This window comes from Melospiza melodia, chromosome 4 (genome assembly GCF_035770615.1).
Source record: "Melospiza melodia melodia isolate bMelMel2 chromosome 4, bMelMel2.pri, whole genome shotgun sequence".
Lineage (NCBI taxonomy): Eukaryota > Metazoa > Chordata > Aves > Passeriformes > Passerellidae > Melospiza > Melospiza melodia.
The window spans coordinates 6,653,205-6,665,887 of record NC_086197.1 but is presented as its reverse complement, the minus strand read 5'-3'; the positions used below and the strand labels follow the sequence as shown (position 1 = coordinate 6,665,887).

The 12,683-nt window shown below is 41.5% G+C and overlaps 1 protein-coding gene across 1 annotated transcript; it reads left to right on the top strand.

Moving 5' to 3' along the window:
- The first annotated feature begins 14 nt into the window (after positions 1-14).
- NUDT5 (nudix hydrolase 5) lies at positions 15-12,490 on the top strand. Its single transcript, XM_063153728.1, has 10 exons — positions 15-115; positions 5,295-5,384; positions 7,387-7,454; positions 8,233-8,285; positions 8,924-9,031; positions 9,589-9,684; positions 10,597-10,702; positions 11,538-11,542; positions 11,828-11,881; positions 12,149-12,490. The coding sequence occupies exons 2-10, from the start codon at positions 5,322-5,324 to the stop codon at positions 12,256-12,258; spliced, it is 663 nt and encodes a 220-aa protein (XP_063009798.1). The 5' UTR covers positions 15-115; positions 5,295-5,321; the 3' UTR covers positions 12,259-12,490.
- The last annotated feature ends 193 nt before the right edge of the window (positions 12,491-12,683 follow it).

Below are 12,683 nucleotides of genomic sequence, written 5' to 3'. Positions count from 1 at the left end.
CCCCGCCCCGCCGCCTCAGCGCTGCCCGGAGCCGGCGGCGCCCCGAGCGTCCCGCGGCGCTGCCCTCGCTCTGCCCTGCCCGAGCCCAGGAATGGCTGAGTAACGCCCGATCCTTGTAGGTTCTGCTGTCCTCCCGTGCCCGCGTGTGCCCTGCATGGAGCTGTTTCATAGATGGGAAGGGATCTTAAAGATCATCCAGTTCCAGTCACCCCCTGCCGCGGGCGGGGACGCCTCCCATGTGAGACTGGGTTGCTCAAGGCTTTATCCGACCTGGCATCCACAGCTCCCTGGGCAATCTGTTCTGCTGTCTCACCACCCTCACCGTAAAGGATTTCTGCCTAATATCTCACCTAAATTTCCCCTCTTTCAAGGGGTACCCATTACCCCTTGTTCTGTCACTGCAGTTGTGATGAATAGGCCCTGTCCAGCTTCCCTGTAGCTCCTTCAGGTGCGGGAAAGTGCTCTGAAGTCTCCACATAACTTTCTCCAATTTTCTCAGCCTGTCTTTGTAGGGGAGGTGTTCCAGTCCTTTTATCAACTTTGTGGCCTCCTCTGGGCTTGCTCTGACAGCTCCATGTCCTTTAGTAGTGCTGGGGACACAGAACTGTGCACAGAGCCCCCAGGGCTCTTACAAGGGCAGGGGACGGGGCAGAACCTTTGGGTGCAGCCCTGGGCAGTGACCTCACCCTGTCAGCTCAGGTTAAGATTTTTATTAACTGCTATTTCATTTTGCTGTAGTTCTTCAGGTGCTGGATGGTGCTCTGAAGTCTCCACACAACCTTCTCCAGCTTTCTCAGCCTGTCTGTGTAGAGGAGGTGTTCCAGTCCTTTTATCAACTTTGTGGCCTCTTCTGGGCTTGCTCTGACAGCTCCATGTCCTTTAGTAGTGTTTGGGACACAGAATTGTGCACAGAGCCCCCAGGGCTCTCACAAGGGCAGGGGACAGGGGCAGAACCTTTGGATGCAGCCCTGGGCTGTGAGCTCACACTGTCAGCTCGTGTTTTTTATCAACCACTATGTCATTTTGCTGAGTCCCAAGTCAGGCATTACCAGAGTAGTATGGGGGATATTTAAGCCCCGTGGTTCAGCTGTTGTGTCCCCTGCATGGCTTTGTTTCCATGCCATGTTTCCTCCTGTGCTGTCCCATCTGCAGTCTGGGGATGTCTCCCCTGTAGCCATGGTATTTTCTGAAAAATCCTTTCCTTAGGATTTTTCCTCCTGAGAAGCTGGGAGGCCTCTGGAACAAAATGTAAACATTGATTATCTGCTGCTGTGGAATGCAACAGGTGCATCTGTGATTGGCTCATGGGGTTGTTTCTAATTAATGGCCAATCACAGCCCAGCTGGCTTGGACTCTCTGTCCAAGCCCCAAGCCTTTGTTATCATTCTTTCTTTTTCTATTCTTAGCTGGCCTTCTGATGAAATCCTTTCTTCTATTCTTTTAGTATAGTTTTAATATAATATATATCATAAAATAATAAATCAAGCCTTCTGAAACACGGAGTCAGATCCTCATCTCTTCCCTCATCCTCGGACCCCTGTGAGCACTGCCAGGCTCCCCAGCTGTGTGACACCTCAGCTGTTGGGGAGGCTGATAACACCATGGGGCTGCCTCTCACCCTCTTCTGCTTCTGGGAGATAATCCTTGTTTGCTTTGCAGTTACTTGCCCATGTTTAATTTGGCACTCAGTGGGTCATCCATGCTTCTAGATACCGTGATAAAAACGAAACATTCTCCCCCTACTTTTCTCCCTCCCTTCAACTTAATTGCTACTTAAGTGATTTTGTTTCTAGAATCATAGCACTAAAGTGCAAGTAACAAGTTTGAAGTGCTTTAGGAGTTTTTAATTATGTTTATCTTCAGCTTAGGTATCTCAGAGTGCTGTTGGTTAAATCATGCATAAAATGTTGCCAGTGTCTCTTTTGCACATTCTTCATAGGAAAATCAATATTTTGTTTGACCTTGAATTTGCCATGGGACCCCCATTGCTGAGCTTCCATTAAATCTGGTCGCTGTCTGCTGGAATGTTTGTTTGGATCAGAGAATGTCTTCTGAAAAGTGAGTTAGGAAAGCTAATCCATCTATCTAATTATAAATATTGAAGTTTAATTCTGGTATCTTGACTTCTCTCTCCAACTGATTCACAGACCTTGGCTGGCTTAAGATTTTAACTGCTGGGAAGGATAATTTGGAAACTGTAGAATGGCTGGATGCTGCCTTGAAAGGAAGCCACTCAACAAAGAAATAAGCAATGGGAACAAAGTTACATGCTTTGTAAAGGCATGGCTTTTTCAGGATAGAATTTACTTCAGTTGGAAATAAATGGAAGAAGTAGCATGATTTGCCAGCAGTACACTCTAACATTGGGCACAAAAACTACCAGACAAAGTAGAAAACATTTATTTTTCCCCATAATTGATAGTTTGAGTGCTGTTGATTCATGTTAAGGCAGCTGATAAATGTGGGCAGTTTGACATATTCTCAAGATTGCATTTATAACAATTAAAAATGTCTATTCTTAGAGCTCGTGTAATCCCAAGTCAGGTTCAAGGCTGCTGTATCAGCTGCATTGAATTTTTAACTCAGATGAACTCATATTGATATGTAGAGTGAATTTTATGAGGTAGAAGAACTGCAAGACAAGGCATGTTCTGAAAGCTAAATGGGCCTTTAGAAACCTCACATTTTAGTGTTAAATTTCATTTTCACTTGCAGCTAATTTTGTTTATGAACAGGAGACGTTGCCATCCTTGCCAGCATGACTAACACAAGATGCCAGAATTGCAGCCTTCATTTAACCAAACTGTATTTCAGCTTTCTAACAGCAGAAATTCTCACTTCTCTACTGCCAACTGAATCTGGGCAAAAAATACTGTTTTATGAAACTTGTAAAAATGTCACTATGCATAGAGTTACTGCACCCACTTGTGGAGGAGACCCAAACTACAGAAGCTGGGCTACATCAGCATTTCCCTCTCTTTGAGGTGTTCACCCAATTTAGGTTTTATTGATAATTCAAACCACTGAAACTGTGAATTTTTGTTGTTGTACTAAGTAGCAAGGCACTGCTGAATGTCTCAGGAGAGAAGGAGCTGTTTTGAAAACAGATTCTGCCATGAGATGAGGCTCTAGTATTTATTTTTTTTTTTCATGATACAGCTGTGGTAATCCACATTTGAGAAAGATACACTGATATTTGTGCAGAAGGATTGGGGTGATCAATGGAACAGGATTTTCTGTGAGGGGAGAGTAAAGAGGAAGTAAAAGAGGAAGACTTTCCTGTGAGGGGAAAGTAAAAGGGGAAGACTTAGCCCAATACAAAGACAACTTTGACAAGGCTATGGTTCACTCTCTACTCCTTTGATATATTTATATTGACAATGCAAAAGGCTATAATTCTTTCCAAATGTAGGAGGTGAATTTGTTGTGGCTGGGGATGTAAGGTTTTTGTGTTTTTAAAGCTATCACACAGAACCTGCTTTGTCTGTTTCTCCTGGGCTGTGTTTGGTGGAAAGCTTGATCTTGTGTTTGAGAGTCACAGCATGAGACATGGCCCTTGTCCAGGTAAAACTCCTCAATCCTAAGAGAAGGGAATTACAAACACTGGTACAGCTGGCTGAACTGAAGTGGGATAGAGACTGGAACACAAGCAAATGAGCAATTTGTGTTACAAATAGTGGTAAGACAGATAATAAAACTGTAGGTTTGAAAAGGAGCTTCATTGCCTTAAAAGAATATTATAGATTTTTTTTTAACACGTCAGGGTTTCTTTTCAAGACTTATGTTACATAAAACCAGTCTTCACATTTGACTTACATCCCCAACTTCACCCAAAACCACTTTATTGATACTTAAGAAAGAGCCTGCCCTGTGTACAGACCAAGGAAATGTACTTTAGTTTTACTCCTGCTGATAAACAGAAAGATTTAGTCCTACCTGTTCCTTTTAGCTACTTACTGCAAGCCCATGGCAATGCAGTATGTTGAAAAGCTGATTGTTGCCCTTTCATGTTTCACTGGTGTACAACAGATGTTACCACAAAAGGATAAAATATGAAGTAAAAAATGAAAGTGCTGAAGCTGGGTGTGACAGAGAAGCTTTTCACACACTTTGCTGCTGGTTTTTGCTAGAGACCACACAGAGCTTTATTAAACCATAGTTGAAGTCATGGAAAGATTCTTTCTGACTTTTTGGAAAGGTTATGACCATCAATGCTATGGATGATTGAGATCTTAAAGATCATCTCATCTCATCTCATCTCATCTCATCTCATCTCATCTCATCTCATCTCATCTCATCTCATCTCATCTCATCTCATCTCATCTCATCTCATCTCATCTCTCCTGGTGTTTAAACTGATTTGTTTCTTTTCAGTGGCTTTTCCTTATGATTCATGATTATTTTTAGGACTTCAGTATTAAGTTAATATCAGAGATGCTTTCCCTGGTATGTTTCTGTGCTGAAAGTGCCCTGCAGTTCCACAGTGACACAGGCTCAGCCTCTAATACATTTTTTTTCCTGCTGCTTGCTGTGTCTTTAGGCTGGAACAGGATGGGGGAAGTGAATAATTTCACTTTCCTGGGGATGCAGGCTGAGACACGAGCTGCAGGTGCAGAACCTTACTTTGGGCACTTTTTAAAATGGAAATGCTGCCTTTTGCATGGTGTTGGACACATCATTCCCAGAAAGAGACTCATGCCATGGTCACACCATCACACCTGCCCCGTGTGCTGCACAGACTTGCAATGTGTCGTTTTTTGACCTTGTTTTTGGTGGAAGGATTGAGTCATTGACGTGTTTATTTGTGGTGTAAGCTGGGGGTAGGTTCTAGTTGTTATTTTTAATAGCAGACAGTTTTTATCACTGAGGTTCTCTTGGTATGAGGGTTTTTTGCACTTTCAGAGTGGAGTGCACAGTCCTGTTGTCCAGACACTGTTGACAGAGCATTTCACCCAGATCAGAATGCAACTTTTTGAAATGCATTATTGTCTGTATGTGTGTCTGACATTTAAAGACACTTCACTGTCTTCAGCTGCCATAGCTACCTGACAGCTGATAGGACTGTTAAAATTATACAGATCAGGGATTTGACCCAAATTTACATTTCTCCTTTGAGTTATTTGGCTCTGAAATCACTGGGTGGAGCTGAAAGCATGAATTGAACTTGCCATCACACGTCCCTGACTTTCTCCCACAAGCTACATTTGTTAATTTACGGTGCAGAAATGAACCTTTTAACTTTACACTGAAAGCAAATATTGATTTTGTTTCATATATATCTGGACTTTGCACAGGAGGGGAAAAGCCTGGCATTGCTGAAAATGGCAGCTGAGACATCCACAGAAGTTGCAAAAACAGCCAAACAATCTGTCCTTAAGGAAGAGGTACAGCATGCTTGGGTTGGGCACTTCTTGTTGTTGAATAACAATTATTTGTGAGTTTGTGAGTACAGAGTACAAAATGCTAGAGAGGCTGGATGTTCATAAAAAGACAGAAAATTTCCTGATTGTCAGAGAGTTTAAAAGGTGTGACATTCCTCTTCATTGAAATAATTATATAAATTATCAATAAGGAGAGAGAAATCTACAGAAATCTACAGTGTTGCATTATTTTAAGCTGCTTCTATTTTTTTTTTCAGATTTTTCATCTGTTTCTTGTATTGTCTCTTCAGGAGGTTTTTGAGTGTTCAGAAATAATGCTGATATCTCTGAGAGACTTTACAAATTGGTGGGTTATGAAACTCAGCAGCAATTTTCTCTTTCAAACAGTTTTCTGTTCCTTTAAGGTGCTTTAACATTTAGGATTGTATCATGTTTTATGTTTGCTGTAAGGATTTTAATTTGGATAATTGCTGTTTCAAAGACATCAGTAAGGAAGAAGTAAGAATAATAGCAGTCCTAAGAAAGGATTCTGGAGGCACTTCATTCTTATTAGAAGCACTTTCACCCTAAACTGCCTATATTTGTTTCTGTTCCCTTAAAATGAAATCTTAAAAGTTAATCTTTGGTGTTAAGGCAGGTTTGGCAGTGTCCTGCTCTTGCTGTAACACAAATGTGCTTTCTTTTATTTGTTCTTCATGGAGTGAACACACTTGGAATTTCTTCCAGTTTCACAGCACAAGGAAAGAAGAGATTTGTTTGTATTATGTCTTTTCTCTTAGGCATTTTTTTAATATGAATATTTCACAAGCATAAAGGATTTAATTTTTGTAATCTTTTGGGGTTTTCTATTAAGAGCTGGGTATTTTGCAGGCAGCATTTTCATTTTATCCTCTTTTGGTTTGGTTTTCTATAGTTTTTTTGGGGTTTTTTGGTTTAGTTTGTTTGGGGTTTTTTTTAAATTTTTCTTTGTTATTCTCTCTTTTAAACAATGTGCTCTTTGATATGACTGGAAATTTAGAGTTAGATCTTACATATTTTAAGCTATTTACTTTTTTCAATCATTTTGTGGGCTTAATACAGAGAAGTATTTACCCTCCTTCTGCCAGTGGCTGTTACATCAGAAGTGGTTCTGTAACTTGCAGTAACAGTGTGGCCTGATGTTGGACAATCTTCCATGAAAGTGGGAGCTGAATTTACTTCATTCTTCCTTTCCTTTTTCTGGGAAGGCACATCCAGGCTGGTAGAAGCAGATGTTTCTTGCCCATCAAAGTAATAGACAAAGAAATAAAAATAACTCCTTTTAAAACAAGTTACAGTGAGAGAAGCAAACTGCTAGGCTAATAGGGATTTTTCTAGGGATTTTAGCTAGGGATTTTTCAGTTTTAAATGAATTACATAAAAAATGGGGAAACATCATAGGGAAAATAAACTCAGCCCAGAAGAGAAATTTGGTCACAGTGTTAATGCCAAGCAGTCACTCAGCAGCTCTCAGAACCCTAAAGGGACAGATTTGTGTCACTCTCACAGCTGCAGAATGCAGCAGGTACACAAAGCCACAGTCTGGGATCAGGGCAAGAAAATGTCAGGGCAGCTTGGTTTTCAGTCTTGCCTGCTCAGCTCTTGGGCTGTGCTCTCTGCCAAGGAGCTCCAGTGTGGCTGAAGTCTCTGGGCTGCACAGAGACCCTTCTGCAGCTGATACATTACCCTTGCAAAATCCTACTAAAAATGAGGATTTGCAGTGCATAAAATGCCACTGAATTCATCAAAACTTGGTTATAAAATTCATGTTAAGAAAAGCTACTGTCTTGGGGTTATATTTTTATTCATATTCAAGAATTTAGAGTAATTTTTTTTCTGTATTAGCAACAGGAATGCTGTTGCACCTTCCTGCATGTGGTGTGATGCTGAAATTTGTCTTCAAAATAACCTAAAAAAATTGTGGTTTTTCTCCCAATTCTTTGGGAATAATTTTATAATGTATTTAACAAAGAATTCTTTATTTTAGGTAATTGTAGAAAGACAATGGTTGAAGCTTTCAGAAACAACTTACACTGATCCCTTTGGGAAAACCAGGTAATTCCCTCTCTGCTATTCCAGATTCCCAGTACAGACTGGGCCCAGGTTGGGGAGCATGAGCATTACAAACACATCACTCCACACAAGATGAGAGCTTTGTGAGGTTTCTTCAGAGTTCCTGCTCTTCAGAGGGGAGAATCTTAAGAGAATCTTATTCTGGCAGATGTGCAAGCATTGGGATGGAACTTGGCTCCTAAATCCTCTTGGGCACATTGGATTGTGCTGCATTTCCAATTCTTTGGAATGATGCTTCACAGAAGCAAATTCCAGCTGTGCAACCACTCTGTGACAATCAGAGTCCATCCTGTGGCTTTTCTGGTTCTTTATTACAGGCTGCTTTTCCATGCTGGTGGTGCTGGATCCTCCATATTATTAACAAATTAATGTCCTCTTGTATGGTGTAATTTCTGTCCAATTCTTTTCTATCTTTAGTTTTGCTGTGTTTATGTAGGTGTTACAACATGGCTTTAGTTCCCTCCCCTTAATGTGTTAGATTCTCTCTCTAGTGCCTCCCACCTCATCAGCAGCGTCCTCTTAAAATCAGCAAGATTGGATCTTTTGTGTAACTAAAATTAACTATTTTCTCTCTCCCCCTTAGGTAGGCAAAAGAAAATTATACTTTAGACATTTTGTAGTGGCAGTGTATGACAGGGCCTGCCTATGGCTGCTGCTTCTTACAGGACCTCACTGGATGGTGGTGCATCTTGCTTTAAGTGAAAGCAGCAAGGGTAGAAGATGATTTATGTGTTCTTTTGTTCTTTCTCTGTTTAAACAGAACTTGGGAAACTGTAAAGCGTACTGGCAACAAAAAGGGAATTACAGCTGATGGTAAGAATTGGTGGCTTTTTCTTTTTCCATTTTTTCCTGTCAAATTCCTTCTGATAAGCTGACAATGCAGATTTGGAGCTGATCTGTTCTGAATGAGTGAGGATGTGGAACAGGTGGCTTGGCAGAGCTGGCTATACCCTGAGCTAATGAAAGGCTAGCTGAGGTGCTGAAGAATCTGAACCTTACTGGTGGGAGAGCTTTCCCAAGGTCACTGTGTTCACTTTTAAATCATGGAGTGCTTCCTAAGACATCTGGGGTGCCCTGACACAGAGCAGCTCTCAAACTGGTGATTGGGTTTGCTGTTAGGGGCCAAGGGGCTCTCTGGGACATGATTTAGAAATGGAGAGTAGAGAGTTCCCTACAGAGGCTTTCAAGCAGTTTTTGCAGGCAGGAGAGCCTTTCCCTGAGGCTCAGTCTTGCTTGGTTTGTGTGCCTCTGGCTTGCTGGGGAGCTTTGAAGATCTCTCACCATGCATGATATAAAGAGCTTGAATTCATCATTCAGGGTTCTAGAGCAAGCATCCAAACATTTAATGCTCAGAGTAGCAGTGTGTGGGTTCCTTTCCAGATCTGGCACTAAAATCTGACTTTCTGCTGTGCTCACATTGCATGTCCTGGTGTCTCCCATGGCTGTGGTAGGTGTAGCAGTGATAGCAGTGCTGCAGAGAACCCTGCACTACGACTGCATTGTGCTGGTGAAACAGTTCAGACCCCCAATCAATGGCTACTGCTTGGAATTTCCTGCAGGTAAGTGGCTGAAGCACTGGGATGAGTCACATATGGTTCAGTGTGTTTAGATGAGCTTGGAGTGTCAATCTTTATGTATCTTATAGGTTAGACCTGAGGATCTCCAAGATATTTTCCAACTTAGTTGATTCTGTGATCTTAATGAAGCTGTGGCTGGAAAACCATGCTGAGCTGCATGTGCTATTCCAAAATAGGAATATTTGATAATGAAAAAACAAAATAAGCTGTTATGATGTTAATAGATGTTTTAGCAGATTGGAGAAAATTCCCTCCACTTCTCCTTTCTCTAAGAGTCAAAGCATTTGGCTTCTTTCCCTCATGAGAATATTAATGCCATTTTTGGGAAAGGCATCATGATTCTGTAGATAATTGGTTAAGGATGTGGGCGGCAGCATAATGAATCCAGGGATTGGAATCCTTCCTAACACTTATCCCTGTGTAAAGACAGAGTAGTGAGGATGTTTCCCCTCTTCCAGAAAGCTTGATTAGATCTCAGGATGGATATTGCAGTTAAGTGGGAAGCCTTTAATTGTTTTTGTGTGTTATGTATCTCCCAGGCCTGATTGAGGAAAACGAGTCAGCAGAAAGTGCTGCGCTTCGAGAGCTGAAGGAAGAGACTGGCTACAAGGGGGAGGTCATTGAATGTACTCCAGGTCTTTGCTTTTTCTTATTTTTTCCCACTAAAGCTAATTCTGTCTTGATGGCTACTCTAAATGTCTGAAAAGCTCTAAACCAAAGGGAAAGCCTATGCAGATTAGCAGGGTAGCATCTCATGGCTGTAAAAGTGAAACTTTGGTCCTTGTTGTCAACTTGCTGAACTTCTGGCTGAAATAAGTTTGATGTCTGTAGAGATGAAATTGCTATTAAGATCCTTTACACAAAACCCAATTATTCAAGCTGTGATTTGGCATTTTAGTGTAAAGGTCTAAACTGGTGGACTTCTGTGAACAGCATCTGTGAACTTAGAAAAGAAAGCTGCATGATGCAGAGGTCACCCTTGTGTCAGCTGTGGGGAGGTGACAGTACTTGGGTTCTCCAGCTGAAAAGAAGAAGGAGAGTAATTGGAGTTAATTCAGAGTTCCTTTGGAACATGATTGTTCCAATCCTATGCTTCCTACATAAGGTAAAATGAAGGCAAAGTGAGGATCATAAATCAAACTTGACAAGGTAGGTGAGGCACCTTAGGATTTTGAGGAAGTGTCATTGCAGTTGAGCCTTGTCTCTCAGTTATTGGGTACCACTGCATGCTGGGGATTGGGAGAGGTTGGACACAGGTGATGGCAAAATTAAATTCCCACAGACTGAGGAAGTCTGTTAGGGATAGTTCATAGTAAATCTTTACTCTATGGAATAGAAGGTAAATTTGGCTGTGAGTTGAGAGTTACAGAAACATTACTTCTAAGAATTTGTGAAGACAAAGTTTTTGCTACTCTTACAGCACAAATGTCTGCCAAATATATATTCTCCTGTTGTATCAGATACATTTCTGTGAAAGCTTTTGTTAAAATGTCAAGATGCCTGACTCCTGCTCTGAGAAATGAACCTGTCCATGTGCTTGTTGGCAGCTCTGTGCTTGGACCCAGGAATGTCAAACAGCACAACACACATTGTGAGTGTCATCATTAATGGAGATGAGGCTGAGAACACGAGACCTAAGCAAAACCTTGGTGAGTTTGTGTCATGTATTTGAAAATTTTGAGATGATAACAAAACTATGGGTTTAAAACAATTAACTCCACCACTTCATCTCTTCTGTCCTACGTGGTTTGGATACTGCACATCCTTCCAATCACATCCTGCAGTCTAGATGAGTGTTTCTCTGCTGAATCCACTGGGGAAGCTCAGATGTGGAGTGTCAGCCTTTGGCACACTCAGAATAAAACATTTCAGTGCCAAATTTCAGTGAGAGCCAGAAGCACTTATGAACCTAGAGACTGCTCTCAGTTGTAGCTTCACTCTGGAAGTAATTGCAGTGTCACTCCCAGTCAGTTAGCCATCAAATGCTTTTTAATTATAAACTCTGGTGTATTTCCACCCCTTAACTCCCTACTCTTTTCACTTGCAGATGATGGAGGTACGTAATGTGACTGGGATCTCATTGACAAGAAGGTCATGATTCTTCATATGGCAAGTTTTACTTAGAAAAAGTCAGTTAAAACTGGTTTTTATTTGTGCTTGGGTAATCTCTTGACCCTAATCAAATGTGCCTGAGGTTGACTTTGGCCTAGATGCAAATTCCTGTGGGGCATTATTACGTCAATTATCTTTCCCAGTACTGCACCTATAGCACCAGGATTTCAGGAAATACAAATTGCTGCCCCCCCAACAGCTGCAGGTCAAGCCCTGAAGACAAGTAATTCAGAGAGACAGGGAGGGGTAAGCCAGCATCAATTCATCATTCACAAACCCTTTGAGATGCTTTGGTCTTGAAATGCATCTCCAACCCATTCCTGTACCAGGAGAAGCCAAACAAGTTTTCTTCAACAGTGCATTTTTCATTCTCAAGGGGAGGTTTCTCTTTTGGGGATTCTTATCCTTCATAGCTACCAGCTACACTTTTTTCCCAACTGTTTTTCCAGCTTTTTTCTGCCAAGCATGTTTTTTAGTGAGCCCAGTCACTGCCTTCCCCCATTTAATTGACCCTTTTTTGATATATGAAAGCTCACAACTTTTGGATGCTGACAAGCATTAAATCAGTCTCTTTCCCCTTCTAAATTGCAAGAAACAGAAGACAGAGTTAAATTTCTTTACTGTTCACTAATTGAAGGGTGTGTAAACCTTTTTCTTCTCTCCTAGAATTTGTGGAAGTTGTTACACTTCCAAAGAATGACCTACTGCAAAGGATTGATGGTAAGAGCTTTCTGACACATTAAATGCACTAACATGAGCTTCAGGAATCCCTTCTCAGGGCTCCTCATGTCATCTCTCACCCTAGAATACGTTATGTTGTATAATATGTTAAGCAAAAAGCTGTTAGAGACCTGGCCAGGTATGCGAGTTAGTGACAGCAGGAGGAGTTTGCAGCATCTGGAATGCTACACATCTTCATTTTAGCAAGGACTTACATGTCTGTAAAGGTGAGGTTTTAACAGCATCTCCTATTTGTTTTATTTCCAGAGCTGGCAGCAGAGGAGCAGCTGGCAGTAGATGCCAGGGTTTACACGTACGCGCTGGCTCTGAAGCGCGCAGCAGAAAAACCGCTCCAAGTTCCCTTTATGAAGTTCTAGAACTGGACAATGAGAAATTGAATTAAAAACTGCCCAAGCTGGATGGCTTAGAAGTATAACTCTTCTTGTAATCAAGGTCATTTACTTTACTTGTTGAGCAAAAGAAGTGTTTGTAGTAATGATTCTGGTATTTTTATTTCGAATTATGTAACTGACAAAAAGCATTTCTTCTAACTGCTCTGTCAAGCCTTGACAGAATATCCATAATAAAAATACTGTTTAATTTTCAGAATGGCTTATTCCTCTCTGCACTTCAAGTTCAGTAAGATGCTTAGGTAACCGTGGTTGGTGTACCACCATGGTTCCAAAGGAGGCAGAGGCAGGACAGTGAGCGCAGGTCTCTCTCTCACAGCACTCACTGCTAACATCTGGAGAGGGAAGAGCTCATGGTAGGCAGCAGAGGGGCTGGCACTGATTTCTTCTCT

Excerpts from the sequence above, each read along its gene's own strand:
- NUDT5 (XM_063153728.1), top strand. The coding sequence starts at position 5,322 with ATGGCAGCTGAGACATCCACAGAAGTTGCAAAAACAGCCAAACAATCT. Across the intron at positions 9,032-9,588 it reads CTGCTTGGAATTTCCTGCAG|GCCTGATTGAGGAAAACGAG; the intron begins GTAAGTGGCTGA and ends TGTATCTCCCAG. Across the intron at positions 9,685-10,596 it reads GGTCATTGAATGTACTCCAG|CTCTGTGCTTGGACCCAGGA; the intron begins GTCTTTGCTTTT and ends GCTTGTTGGCAG.